Genomic DNA, 14,768 nt, shown 5'->3' with positions numbered 1-14,768 from the left:
GGACTTGCCACTCAGCCCAACTGAGGTGGCACAAGGGGTGGGCAGTCCTGTTCCTTCTCCCTGCACCACTCCCCTTCCTACAGTGTGAATCGCAAGAAAGCAAGTCTGCCAGCCTTCATTTGCAGACCAAGTGGCTGAAATGGACTTCCTGTGTCTCCAAAATAGAGCTTGATGTCTCTCCCATACCCTCCAAAAAGGCAGGAAGCTTGTCCATCTGTCTTGTTCTCTCTAATATACCCAGCATGGAGTGCAGTGTCTGGCACCTAGCGGGAACTTGATAAGTGCTTACTCAATTTTGTGGGAGTATTCTCCGGGTAAATATTCCCTGCTTGCCCAGAGGTCGGCCAAAGCCCCTGCCCTATCCCTAATATGCACAGTCTTCCAGTTTGCTTTCATTAGGTCCTGGGTGGGAGGAGTTATATCAATGAGGACTTCCAGTGATGGGTGGTCACCATCTTCTTTACCAGAAGCCATGTCTTCATTAGCAACCAGACTTTGCATGGCCCGGGTAAGCTTTCATAGCTCAATAGTGGGACAGTAAAAACTGAGTTTCTTGCTTGAGGTTAAGTGGGGCAACACAAAGGTATTTCCCAGTTGGCTGCCATCGTTCTTAGGATTTTTTTTTCACATTGGACTTTGAGGAACCCTGCTTGTTTTCCCCTCTCCCTCCCTCTGAAAGAAGAAGTTGGATTTCTTGCCAGACCTTTTCTTCTGGACTGGTTTTCTTGGCTTTGCTTGGCTGCTTTGGGATTTTAACTGAGCAGAAGGAATTTTTTCCCACTTATTTTCCCAAAGAGTGACCTCCTTCTCCTAATCAGTCCTCCCCGACCCTGGAGCCACCCCCCACCCCCTGCTCCATAGCACAACCTACAACAATTAGGGACTCAGTTGGAGGTTTATTGGTGGAGGCACAGGGACACCTTGTTTTAAAAACCATCTCCCATGGTCATTTGGCCCACAGTGGGAAAAGAGCATTATGGGAGGTTGTAGCCAGTGCACTGATTAAAGCCAGGAAGGGCACCCTGTTTGGCTAGGTGCCAGGGTCTCAATAAGCTCTCTCCTAGGAAACAGGCTACAGAAACCTGTGGGAAGTAGTTGTCTGGATTCTTGTCCCCAGAGGCAGTGGCTCAACGTGGCTCTCATGGGCACATTGAAATTGACTAGAGAGGTGTGATTTCCAGCTGTTGGATTTGTTGGTTTCAGTGGCAGCTTCTGTGTTTCTTTTGGAACCCAGGAATTTGGAGGTCACTGAAAACAATAGAAGAAAAAGAGCATTGTTTAAAATTTAACTTAAAACTGCTTTTTAATTATGTCTTTTCCAGCATGAGTGCCTTGAACACAGATGTGAATATGGAAATGATAGGCAGTGACAATACATATATATGGAATGAAGTATCTAAGAATGACTTGAGTGGAGAAAGCCAAGCAGGAGGGAGGCTGGAGCTAAGGCCTGCTCTGCTGAAGTGGAACAGACCCTCCCTCCAAACCTTAACCACTGCTTTTATGTGTTCAGAAACTAGTATGTTATGTCTCAAAAGCAAAATCTGAACCCACTGGGATCTGCCTGATGCCCACTCTGACCTGCCTGGAGTCAGTGTAGGTACAAAGAAAACCTTCAGAATTCTCCAAAACATAACAACTTAAAAAAAAATCACAACAGTTAGTGTTTCTAGGAAAACACACAATGTGGCTAAAGTTTTTTAAAATTTTGTTTCCAAGGAAAATACATACTTATTTTAAATAAAAAAAATACCAACTATTTAAAAAGCACCAAAAATAAAAAATAAAAATCCTGCACATGTAACTACTTGAAAATAAGTGCAGTGAGTTTTTTCTTTAAGTGTAAATGTTTCAGTTATTTAGCTAGACTGGCAATGTGGTTGAATAATCTAAAAAAGAAAAAGAAAAAAAGAAGCTCTTTGCCAAAAACTACCTAGACATTTAAATAAAATATAGTTAACATAATTTTAAATGCAATGTTGAACTCACAAAAAGTACAGAAAAATTAGACGCCCAAAATTAAAGACCAGTGAAATGAGAACCAAAGCTGGGGCTGCCTGAGGGACTTGCCAGTCTTGGTACCAGGGCTTCATGACACAGGACATAAAATCTTGGGCTCTAAACAGGTGGGGAGTTTACCAAGGTATTTGCAGAAATCCAGGACTTTTAAAGCACATTTTCAGCAAAAGGGTACACCAGAAAGAAATCCATCCAGTACCACAAACTTATCTATATCAACCAGGATTCTGGGTCAAAAGCGAAGCCTCTTCTGAAAATTCTTACTATGGACCTATCCTCATGCTGGTTTGAGGTCTGACACATGGTCCAAGAACTCACAAACTGAGGAAGTAAAAAATTTCTCCTGAGCCTGTAATATCTCTGAGGTACCTGACAGAAGCAAACTTACAATGGTTCCTTGGGGGTCACACCCCACCCGCATTTCAGGCCAACATGAGTCCCACAGATAAAGGCCTGTTTGAGATAATAAGCTCACAATAAAATGACAGCTATAGCCTTTGCTAGGTCACTCAGTTGGTTGCAGCATTGTCCTGTACACCAAAGGGTTGTAGGTTCGATCCCTGACCAGGGTACATACCTAGGTTGTGAGTTCCATCCCCAGTCAGAGTGCATATGGGAGGCTGTTGACTGATGTTCCTCTCTCACATTGATGTTTCTCTTTCTCTAAGATCAATAAAAACATCCTGAGGTGAAGATTTAAAATAAATTTAAAAAATGAAACCATATTTAAAAAAATGACAGCTACAAACAGCTCCGAGACACACATGGTATTGGTGTCTGTGTGAGAGGGCGCAGAGAGAGGCAACAGGACATCTGACGTTCCTAAATCTCCCACAGATTCTCAGTGAAAAGTGCAGCAGGCCAATCTGAGAGGAAGGAAACTGGAAGTAAGTGCAGAGGATCCTCCTGCGGCCAAGTCTGAAGGCGCTGGAGCAGGATGTGCCTTATGAACTCTCAACGCCATCAGAATACACTGCCTTGCAGGACACAGCCTCTCAGTAGGGTGAGACCACCGAAAATGGAATCCAAATTGAGTAGGACCGAAACAATAGAGACGAAGGAAAGAGCAAGTTCAGCTAAAGAGAGAGGAACAGTCTGGGAAGGCCACTCACACTTCACAAAAGTGACACAAGAGGGAGCACTAGAGCCAAAACCAGAAAGCTACCCTGATCCATCATAACCTGTCATTCCCAAAGGTTGAGAAAAAAACATTTCACATAAAAATAAACTGCATCAGAAAAGGTTCATAATCAACCCCCACACAAAATTATGTAAAAGATATGAAGCATAATAAGTTCTTGCCGGCAATAAAAGCACACTAAAAAGAAGTGTTGCAAAACAAATGCAAACTGCAACGTAACATTTCAAAATGAGCTAAAAGAAATTAAGAAAATGATAGAATACATGAAAGAACAACACCAGTCAGAAGTTAACATATTTATACATGTGGTGATAAAACTGAGAAAACAATGAGACATTTTTTAAAGAAACAATCATTATTTCCAAAACAAAGCCTAAACCAGAAAGAACACAAGAGCAAACAAACAAAGCACATAATGCCTTAAGAGAAATAGAGGAATAAAGAAGGAAAGTCTAAAGAATAAAAAAATACCCTGGCCAGGTAGCTCAGTTGGTTAGAGCGTCTTCCCAATGTGCCAAGGTTGTGCGTCCAATCCCTGACCAGGGCACAAATAAGAATCACGTAATGAATGCATAAATAAGTGGAACAACAAATTGATGGCTCTCTATCTTTCCCCCCTTCCTCTCTCTCTCTAAAAATCAATTTTAAAAAAAGAAAGTGACATACATATTAGACAAAGACGATCCAACATACAAATAATAAGAGTACCCAAAGAAGAAAATTTTACATTACAATTTAAGAAACTATCTTTAAATCATAAAAAAATAAAAAAGAGAGAGCTCTGGTAAGTACATATAAAGGCAGACCATGCAAGCTGAAAGAGAGGGGGGCTTCCTGGGACCACCAGAGAGCTTCAGCTATGGTCCCTGGGGGCTGGGAGACCCAGTAGGTAGAGGTACAATTCCTGCCCATGAAACATGGGCAAGAGAGAGAGAGAGATGGAGAGAGAGAGAAAGAGAGGATGAGAAAGAGAGAGACAGGGATTAAGAAGCATAATTGGTTGGTACAAAAGAGACAGGGGGATGTTAAGAATAGTATAGGGAAGGGTGAAGCCAAACAACTTATATGCATGACCCATGGGCATGAACCAAGAGGGGTGGGATTATTGGAGGGAAAAGGGTTACTGGGTGGAGGGGAGCAAAGGGAAAAGAAATTGGGACAATTGTAACAGCATAGTCAATAAAATATACTTAAAAAATGGACAAAGGACCTGAACAGACACTTCTCCAAGAAGGACACACAGCAGGCCCATAGGCATATGAAAAAATGCTCAACATCACTAGCCATCAGAGATGCCAATTAAAACCACAATGGGATACAATCTTACACTGGTCAGAATGGCCATCATTAATAAATCAACAAACAACAAGTGCTGGTGAGGATGTGGAGAGAAGGGAACCCTAATGCACTGTTGGTGGGAATGCAGACTGGTGCAGTCATTTTGGAAAACAGTATGGAATTTCCTCAAAAAAATTAAAAATGGAACTGCCTTATGACCCAGTATAGTCTACTGCTGGAAATATACCGTAAGAATCCTGAAACAGCAATTCAGAAGAACCTATGCACCCCTATGTTCATAGCAGTGCTATTTACAATAGCCAAGTGCTGGAAACAGCCAAGTGCCCATCAGTAGATGAGGGGATTAAACAACTGTGGTACATTTACACAGTGGAACACTACACAGCAGAAAGAAAGAAGGAATTCCTACCTATTGCGACAGCATGTATGGAACTAGAGACTACTATGCTAAGTGAAATAAGCCAGTTGGCAAAAGACAAATACCATATGACCTCACTTATAACTGGAATATAATGAAGAAAATTAACTAATGAGAAATAGAGAACCAGAAACATGGAAACATGGAACAGACTAATAGCTGTAAGAGGGAAGGAAGGGGAAGGAATTAGTCAAATAATATGTATGAATGATTCATGGACATGGGCAATGGAGAGGGAGCTGTGGGAAAGAGGGCTGGGTGGGGTGGAAGAGGGCAAAAGGGAAAAAAATTGGGACAATGTAATAGAATAAACAATAAAAAATACCCCAAAGAACAATACATCATATTTTATATAGATAGTGTTTGGTACCCAACCTTTTTCATTTAATGAACATATTTCCATATCATAGAAAATTCTTTGCAAGCATAATTTTATATTTTAATATATGAATATACCATAATACACTTAAAAGTTATTGATGTATAAAAAGCTTTATTTTATAAATTGATTTAGACAAACACAAGGCTACCAAAAGGGAAATGGCCAAAAAACAAACTCAACAGTGCATAAAGAAAAAAAAAGTAACAATGTTTAAACTAATTGAAAATCAGACATGCTTTTTTTAATCTATAATTATTAGAAAAATGTTTACATTTATAGTTCTCAGTTGTGTTAAGAATACAGTGATACAGACACATATTATTGGTGAGAGTATAATATGGTATGAACTTTCTAGAAATAATCTGCCAATATGTATTTAAAACCTTAAAAATGTTCATACTCTTTGAATTCTACTTCTAAAAATCCATTCTGAAAAACAGTGAGAACTGTGGACAATACCTGTAAATGCTTGTTTTAGCATCATATACAATGATGAAAAGTTAGAAACAACTCTAGATATCTGATTTTAGGGAAATGAAGTAAATTTTAATTCATTCATACAACTGAAGAGCATGAAATTATCAAAATGATGTGTAGGAAGAGCTTTTAAAAGAAATGGAACCAGACAAGAAAAAGCTAAAAGGCATTCATCACCATCAAATTGGTATTGTAAGAAATCTTAATCGACTTTTTTAAGAAGAAGAAAAAAAAAGATAAAAAACATGAATAATAAAATGGCAATAACTACATACCTATCAACAATTAGCTTAAACATAAATCCTCCAATCAAAAGATGTAAGGTGGCAGAATGGAGAAGAAAACAAGATCTACATACATGTGCTGCCTACAAGAGACCCACTTTAGATTGGAAGACACAGACTGTAAGTAAAGACATAGAAAAGATATTTCATGAAAATAAAAACCAACCAACCAACCAAACAAACAAAAAGCTGGGGTAGCAATACTTACATCAGACAAAATAGACTTTAAAACAAAAACTATAACAAATAACAAAGAAGGATATTTCATATGCAATAGCCAAGATATGGACACAACCCAAGTGTCCATACATAGATGATTGGAATAAGAAGATGTGGTACATGTAAGAGGTCTGTCCAGAAAAAGTCCAGCCTTTGCTAATATATTGAGAATGATTTGTGTGACATCGATGTAACCTGGCAGCCAAGGAGAGTGGACTAGAATGTGCATGTGTGAGCAATGACAACTTCACTGTACTAGTCAGAGGGGACGGTAGACACCATTGAGTGAGCATGTGTACTGAGTGGCCATTGCATTCAACGTCACTGAGCAAGTAGAGCAATGAATCTGCATCAGATTTTACATTGAGCTTGAACATTCCTCCATGGAAACTATTCGGGTGATTCAGAAGGCTTTTGAGACTGATGCAATGAATGCAGCACAAATAAAAGTGTGGCACAAACACTTCAAAGATGGTCAAGAATCTGTTGAAACTGGTCCACACTCTGGAAGGCCTGCAAAAAGCCGAACACCTGAGAATGCTGAACGTGTATGGGCTGCAGTCAATGAAAATCAGTGACTGACAGTGCGAGAGCTAGAAGCTGATCTGGGAATTCCAACAATGACTGTGTCCGAGATTTTGACTCAGGATCTTGGCATGAAACAGGGCACGGCAAAATTAGTTCCTTGGCTTCTGCTACCAGAGCAGAAGGAACATTGAACTGCAGTTGCTAATGACTTGGTTCAAACCACTACCAATAAACCAAATTTCCTCAAGAAGTTCATAACTTTGAAGGAGACTGAGGTGTCATTGTCCTATGTACAATGTTTCTTGTATCTTGTATCTTTTTCAATAAATGTCTCTATTTTTCATATTACATGGTTGGATACTTTCTGGAATACTACCCACCCATAAAAAAAGAATGAGATCTTACCATTTGCTACAACATGGATGGTCCTACAATGTATTATGCTAAGTGAAATAAGTCAAACAAAGAAAGACAAATACCATATACTTTCATTTATATGTGGAATCTAAAAAAACAAATACACAATTTAAACAGAAACAAACTCATATGGGGGTAGAGGGATTGAACAAAAAGGCAAAAAGACTCACGGACATAAACAACAGTGTGGTGATTGCAGAGGGGACAGGGGTGAAAAAAGGTGATAAATGGTCATGGAAAAATATAATAAAAAATAAAAAATAAATAAAAATAAATTTTAAAATATTTAAAAAAAAATAAACACTCATAGGTACAGAGAACAAACTAATGCTTGCCAGATGGGAAGGGGGTTAGGCAACTGAGTGAAAAGGTGAAGGGATCAGAAGTACAAATTGCCCTCACTGGTGTGGCTCAGTGGATTGAGTGCCGGCCTTGAACCAAAGGGTCACCAGTTCGATTCCCAGTCAGGGCACATGCTTGGATTGCAGGCCAGGTCTTCAGTTAGGGGTGTGTGAGAGGTAACTACACATTGATGTTTCTCTCAATCTCTTTTCCCTCCCTCCCCATCTCTCTAAAAATAAATAAATAAAATAAAATAAAATAAAGTACAAATTGACAGTTACAGAATAGTCAAGAGGATGTAATGCACAGCACTGGAAATATATTCAATAATATTATTGTAAATATGTATAGTGCCAGATAGGTACTAGGCTTATTGGGGGGAGCACTTGATAAGTTATATAAATGTCTCAACACTATACTATACATCTAAAACAAATATAATATTGAATTTCAACTGTCATTAAAAATAAAAAAATTTTTAATGGAAAAATGTTTGAAATAATCTAAATTGAAAAAAGCAACATTCAAAGATGTATATATATTTAATGTCCTCAAATACATAAGATAAACATTAATTTAAAGTGAAAGGCTAGAAGGAAATATGCCAAATGTTCTAAGTGATTGCTTGGGGCTGAAGAAAAATGGGGGTAACTTTTCTGTAATTTTATGATTTTCCTCAGTGAGCATTATTCCTTTATGATACTGAAAAAAAAAAAAAACAACAACCCACTTTTAAGTGAGTTAAGTACCTCATAGCTCTTTTTTAAGAAAAACTAAATTAATTTGCTTTAATTGGTGTATGCATATCACTGACCTTTGAAAACGATGCCTTCTCATTGCCGGAGGACACTGAACTTTAATATTCATCAATCCCCACAAGGGGAGGTGCTATGCCTCTAACCCCCAACCCCTACCCCCTAGAGATCTTGGCGGGAGGGTCCCACTTACTGCTGTTTCAGTGGTGTCATTGGTGCTGCTGGACATCATGGGCACCAGGCAGTGAGTGAGCTGGATTCTCGGATCTTTGGTGGTGATGGACAGACCTGTCTGTAGAATTTCCGCTAAGCGGATCCAAAACTGAAACACAGCCTCTGGGTGTGTCTCGTGGAGCTTCAGGTAGCAGATCTTTTCAGTCACTGTCCTAATCCGCAGGATGCGTTGGAGCTGGTCACAGATTTGTAGCTCCACAAACTTCAGGGGCAGAATCCTGGACACAATCAGGAAATTCCCATAGCGGAGGAGCCCAGGATTTGAATCAACCGTGCTGGTGCCTACATAGAGCATGGCTCAACCTCACTGGGCTTCCACCGCTGCTTGGGAGATGCACAAGAGAGAGGGTTTGTGGTCTGAGAGTGGAATGATTACAAAGGCTGACTCTTGTCTTAGTTCCAGGGCCTTAGTAATCTGCCCACATCAAAAACAAAAGCTGATAATTGGTGTAGAATATCTCTTGTAAACCTCACAACAACCCTTCGATGAAGGAAATATAAGTACTATTAATTCCATTTTACAGATTTTGAAACTGACGCTCAGAGAAGCTAAGTGATTTGCCCAAGTTTAGATCTAAGTGGGAACTGGGATTAAGGTTTTCTGACTCCATTTCTAGACCCTCTTCACCCTGTTTCCTTCTTAACTCTAATGAAAGAGTAAGAAGGATGGATGTCTCCTGTACACCCAGTATTTTTTTTTTCAATCTCAACACCTCACAATCCCATTTGACTTTCATACACCTTACAGTTTTTTAATCTGCCCCCCAAGTCTATATATTATTTATTTTTAGAGAGGGGAAAGGAGGGAGAAAGAAAGAGAGAGAATACAACGAGGATGCCAGCCTGTTAAATCAAGCACACCGTTGTCCGGGGACAGCCAACCGACCTGGAGTCTGCAAGATCCTTCCCCATGTGGGAAGGTCCCCCCCCCCCCCCACACACACATCCACTCTTATTAGGGATTTCTGTACCCAAGGGTAGGTAGGACGATGACCATGTCCAGCTTGAAGCAGCTAGAGAAGCTCGACACCTTTGCCCATTGTCCTCTATAAGATTATAAAGGGTCTTAAGTCTGAGATGGAGGGATTGTTATTTTTTATTGTTAAATTAATTAATTAATTAATTATCTAAAAAATAAAAAAAGAATGACATATGAAAGGGTGAAGCCAGATAACTTGTATGAACGACCCATGGGCATGGACGGGGGTGGGGGGGTGGGTGGGGGGGTGGGATTGCTGGGAGAGGGGTGGTGCTGGGCAGAGGGGAGCAAAGGGGAAAAAAATGGAACTATTGCAACAATATAATCAATAAAATATACTTAAAAAAAAAAAAGAAAGAGAGAGAGAGAACAAGAGGAATAGAAACATCAATGTGTGGTTGCCTCCCATATATTCCCAACTGGGGACCTGGCCTGCAACGCAGGCATGTGCCCTGACTGGGAATTGAACCAGCGACCCTTTAGTTCTCAGGCCAACACTCAATCTGCTGAGCAACACCAGCCAGAGCCCTAAGTCTATGTTGGCAAAATAAAAAAGAAAGCCAAGATCCTCAAAAACTAGGCTAAGAGAGACTGATGCTCTACCCACAGCACCAAGCACAGTGCTTGGTATATATAGATACTAAATAAATAATTGTTAAATGAATGAATGAAGTTCTACATAGTTTGTACACCAAGGAACACTGTCCTTCCTTTTCATCTAAAACCTAGCTGCAGAATAATGCAGTCTATCAGCCCACCCCTTCCAGCCCCTCTCTGAGGCCTTCCTTTACCTGCTGAGGGTGATGACTGGAGCATAGTCAGGCGTGTTCCAGGTGGCAAACTGACCCTGGGGCCAGGTGACATTGGCCATCAGGAGGATGTTGGGGAGTGGCAAGGAGGGCACGGTGGAGGTTACTCCGAGGATCATGGTGGTCAACCCTTCATAGACATTCATCCAGTTCCCAGGCTCAGTGACCTAGAAATCAGTCCCAGGTGCTTGTTCAGAGAAGTAGAAGACAAGAGTGGTAGGATACAGGTGCTAGAAAGCAGCACTTCTACTTGGTGACAAGCTTGGAGCACCTGTGATTCTTACATGCGTGCCACACATGTAATGTCATGGGCTGGGCCATGACCTGCATCACCCTTCTTGTGGCTCTCCCCAGAGAGACAAGCTCATTGGCAACAGGAATGCCATGTTGTCCTTCTTTGTGTCCTCTGCATCATCTAACTTTAAGAAGATGCACTCGTGAGAACAAGCTGAGTGGCACTGAAACTTTATTCTTCCATCCTCGGGTGGAAGGAGCCAGCACAGGTTTCTAATGGTGTGGAAGGGAGACTGTGCAAAGAAAGTTCTAGAAACGGAGGAGAATGAGAAAAACCCCGTAATGTTCTAGGCACGAATAGTTTAACTTGAAGGCTTCTTTCTCCTCCCCAGGGCTTTAAAAGGCCACAGCATTTTTGGACCAACCCCTGGTAATAGGTTTTGCAAAGGGAAAGGAAGGGTACCTCGATAAAGTTGCTTTCAAACACTGTTGAGTTGGGGAACAAGTTGAATTCTGGAGAATGAATCAGTTGACAAAGAAGGCCATCTTCCACCCCTAGTTCCACTCCAGGGCTTGGTACCCTGACCTCAGGAGGGAGGCCCCTAATTTTACTCATTGGATCCTAGGAAGAATGGGCTGGGGAACATCCCTGGGGCTCCACGCAGACCCAGCCAAGCTCCAGAGTGTTGGTGTGACCACTGCCCCCATCCCTTACCTCCACAGCTCCTCCTGCCCTCCTGACTTACAGGCTGCCCCCCAGGCTGGGAGGGCCCACCTGCCGGCTCACAATGGCAGGAATGACATCAGGAATGAATGGCAGCAACAGGAAAGGAAAGAAAGAAAAGGAAAGGAAGAATTAAGGAGGAACAAGGCTATTCTCTCCCTTTTCTTACTCACTACAAACTAGCAGTAATGAAGCCTATTCTATTTTTCACTCTATCTCCCCGCAAACATGAGGAAAATGACTCTCCCAAGGTTATGCCAGGGCAGCAGAGAGCTGGCCAGAAAAGCAAGGATGGGAAAAGCCTCTTACAAACTTGCTCTGTAACTGTGACTTGTGCCTACAAAAAAATTACCTCGGGGTGAAAAAGCTCAATATTGATATATTTTGTTATGTTGCATTTTAGAGTCCATGGAAAAGGAAAAGAAAATCGTGATGTTGAAAAAGAGGCTGCAAACTGGGGCTAGACCACAGATTAGTTCAGTGATATTGTCTACATCACTGAGTTTCCCTCTGTTTTCTCTGTAGTAAAATGACAAGGTGGCACCAGAGTTAAGGCCTCGAGTTACGGGAAGCGAACATTTGTACTTGGAAGATTCTAAATGTGCTATGCGTAGGCTCATCTCTGTGCCCTCGCTCACTGATCATGCCACTGGGAAAGTCTTCCCTAATTTCACCGATTCATTTAAAAAATTCAGATCCTCTCAGATGCTTTTCCTTAACTTACACCTCTGGCCACAAATAACTTAATGTACCCACTGTCCTATAGACATATTCTGTCATAGGACCACAAAACATTATTTATTTGTCTACATGCTTTTCGGCCTATCTTATGTATGTCACCTGAGGTAGGTAGTGATGAGATCTGAGTCAATGCCTGTACCAGTAGGTGCTGTAGGCAGTGTATCAACAGGCTAGGCCAAGTTATGCTGCAGTATCAATAAGAAAAACAAACAAACACCCCCCCGCCCCCCCCCCCCACCTCAGTAGCTTAACACAACCAAGGTTTCTTTCTTATTTACACCACATATTCATCAGAGATCATTTGGGGTCTCCACTCCACGACATGCCTGCTGCAGTACCTACACTAATGGAACAGTTCCATTTGGAGCATTGCTGGTCACTGTGGTGGAAGGAAAAAGGTTTTTGAAGGTTTTGAACCAGTACTAAAATGCCCCAACCTAGAATTGACACAAGTTGCGTCTACTCACACTCATTGGCCAGAATTAATTCATGGCCCCATCCACCCACAAAGGGGTCAGGAAGGGCAATTCTGTCATGTGCCTGGAAGGCAAGGGCAGAAATATTTGGAGAACATTAATGACTACCACTAATGACCTACTAGTCAATGATCATTCAGCTCATTATCCCTCCTGCAGGTGGAATACATTCATTATGCATCCCCCAAAGGAGACAATCAAGAATTCCACTCAGCCATAATCAAGTTCAATTTTCAAGAATCTGAATGATGCACAGTAGTTTCTAGACCAGTTTCAGATGTAGCTTGATGGAGATCTACAGACTAAAAAAGATAGACCATGTGCCCCCACAATAGGGACAGGATAAATGCAATAAGGGGAAAGGGGGAAGAATGGGAGACACAGCAGCCTAGTGATTATGATGCTCCACTGAGCAGATGCGATGCAGGCAAAAGGAATTCCCTTCGTTAGACCCTCAACCTGCTTCCTGGGAGTGCATTCTTAGGCAACTGTTGTTTCAAGATATGACATTTTAGGGCTGTTGCTATAGCATAACTTAACCTAATGTGTTCTCGACTGATAAAGAGAGTGGAATCTAGGGGGCAGTGTTGCATATTAAATACAAACTAACTAAAAACCTGGTGTGTGTGACATTAATTTATTTGGACAGTAGCCAAGAGATCTTATTGGAGACTGGAAGGATGGCAATCCATGTTATAGAGTAGCAAAATACTTGGTAAAACTGTTGCCTGCAGTAACTTACAAGACATACCCTAATCTTTCTAAAAAGTTTGGAGAGTCAGAGAAGAGAATTTTAGCAGCTTGAACACTGTTGGTAGCTATTGACAAAGCACCACAAAATGAGCTAAGAGAAAAACTGGCTAGTTTGAAAGCAGACACAAGGGATCTAGAGAGACTACAGAAATCAATGAGCTTGCAGGTTCACAGAAGCAACTGCTTCTCATCCCTGACTGGTAATAGATAAAATGAAGAAATGGTTGGAGTGACAAACACCAATGCAAACTCAGCTTTGTAGGTAGGGTGACTGTCCTGGTTTGCTCAGAAATGTCCCAGTTTTAGCACAAGAAAATCCCCCTGGCTAGGCAGATAACTACTTACAGGAAAGATTAAAGCAATGGTATGGCCATCATATCTGTGATTGAGAACTCTGAGTAGGCTGTTCTAGAGCAAAGGCGTTAAGGTTGTGGCACTTTTAAACCATTTCAATTAAACTAAACTGCTTGGGGAAGAGACTTAAGTGTAGCTTTCCAGTTCAAAGTTCAGAATACCTAGAATTAGAGGCAACTGAGTGAGAAAATACATCAAATTCAAGAAGTATGTCTAGAAAGACAGCTACTGGCACATGAAACTGCCTGGAATCAGAGATTAAATGCCAACTATATTTTTAAGTACTATGCTACCAGAAGATGAGTCACATGAAACCCAGCTGATCACAAAGCACAAAGGACCAGAAGGTTGTTAAGTTGGAAATACTTTATGAACAACACTAATGACTACCATGGCAAAATAAATACGTGTTCCCCAAACCACTGGCTTCTCACGTAGTGGCACTTAAGAATGCTCAGGAAGCAAAACTGGTTTAGCAGAGGATATCATGCTCCATTTTTACCCTTTGGCAAAAGCAAATCAAATTCACCATATGTAAATTAATGTGCATGCCAAGATGAGAGAGTGTGTAGGTATACAGGCATACCTCATACTGCACTTCCAGATGTTTTTTCATCATCGGGACAAGACCCTCTACCAACAAAAAATTATGACTCACTAAAAGCTCAGATAATGGTTAGAATTTTTAACAATAAGTACTTTTTAATTAAGGTATACACACTTTTTAGACATAATATTATTGCACTTAATAGACTACAGTATCATGTAAACATAACTTTCACATGCAGTGGGAAACCAAAAAACTCATGTGACTTGCTTTATTGAGGTGGTCTGGAACCCAGTTCACAATATGTCTGAGATATCCCTCTATTACCACAGGCAGAGGAATGATGATGCTTCAGCATGGGGCAGGGACAGTGATGGAAACCAAGAAAAAAATGCTAAGCTGCTTAGACCTGGGAAAGAGCAGGAACAATCATCTGTGAGGTATGGGCATTTTACCAGCCCATGTGGAGAATAATCAGAATTGAGTATTCTGATGGGTAAGAGTACAGAACAAAAAAGCCAAGGCCAGGTTCTGGCTGGGTAGCTCAGTTGGTTTGAGCATCATCCTCATTCCCCCAAGGTTGATGGTTTGATCCCTGGTCAGGGCACATACAAGAACCAAGCAATGAATGCATAA

At 41.0% G+C, this 14,768-nt stretch overlaps 1 protein-coding gene and 1 long non-coding RNA gene across 2 annotated transcripts; both read right to left on the bottom strand.

The window, feature by feature from the left end:
- Positions 1-876: 876 nt before the first annotated feature.
- LOC150002092 (uncharacterized) lies at positions 877-2,720 on the bottom strand. The gene is made up of 2 exons (XR_016512967.1): positions 2,597-2,720; positions 877-1,248 (listed from the first exon to the last, which is right to left on the bottom strand). It is a non-coding gene; the product is annotated as an uncharacterized LOC150002092 (long non-coding RNA).
- A 3,994-nt stretch (positions 2,721-6,714) lies between these two features.
- On the bottom strand, positions 6,715-11,153 carry GARIN1A (golgi associated RAB2 interactor 1A). Its single transcript, XM_090286899.1, has 4 exons — positions 11,001-11,153; positions 10,286-10,470; positions 8,441-8,733; positions 6,715-6,752 (listed from the first exon to the last, which is right to left on the bottom strand). Exons 1-4 carry the CDS (start codon positions 11,151-11,153, stop codon positions 6,715-6,717), a joined length of 669 nt encoding a protein of 222 aa, XP_090143025.1.
- Between the last annotated feature and the right edge of the window lie 3,615 nt (positions 11,154-14,768).

The sequence above is a fragment of the Furipterus horrens genome, unplaced genomic scaffold (assembly GCF_987537825.1).
Source record: "Furipterus horrens unplaced genomic scaffold, mFurHor1.1.pri manual_scaffold_9, whole genome shotgun sequence".
Classification (NCBI taxonomy): Eukaryota; Metazoa; Chordata; class Mammalia; order Chiroptera; family Furipteridae; genus Furipterus; species Furipterus horrens.
Note: the sequence above shows the minus strand (reverse complement) of the source record. Positions and strands in the feature narration are given on the sequence as shown.

Coding starts and splice junctions, on each gene's coding strand:
- GARIN1A (XM_090286899.1), bottom strand. CDS start 11,153: ATGAGTAAAATTAGGGGCCTCCCTCCTGAGGTCAGGGTACCAAGCCCT. Junction 8,734..10,285: donor CCAGTCATCACCCTCAGCAG/GTAAAGGAAGGC, acceptor GATTGTGTCCAG/GATTCTGCCCCTGAAGTTTG. Junction 6,753..8,440: donor CCCGCCAAGATCTCTAGGGG/GTAGGGGTTGGG, acceptor GGCTTTTTGCAG/GCCTTCCAGAGTGTGGACCA.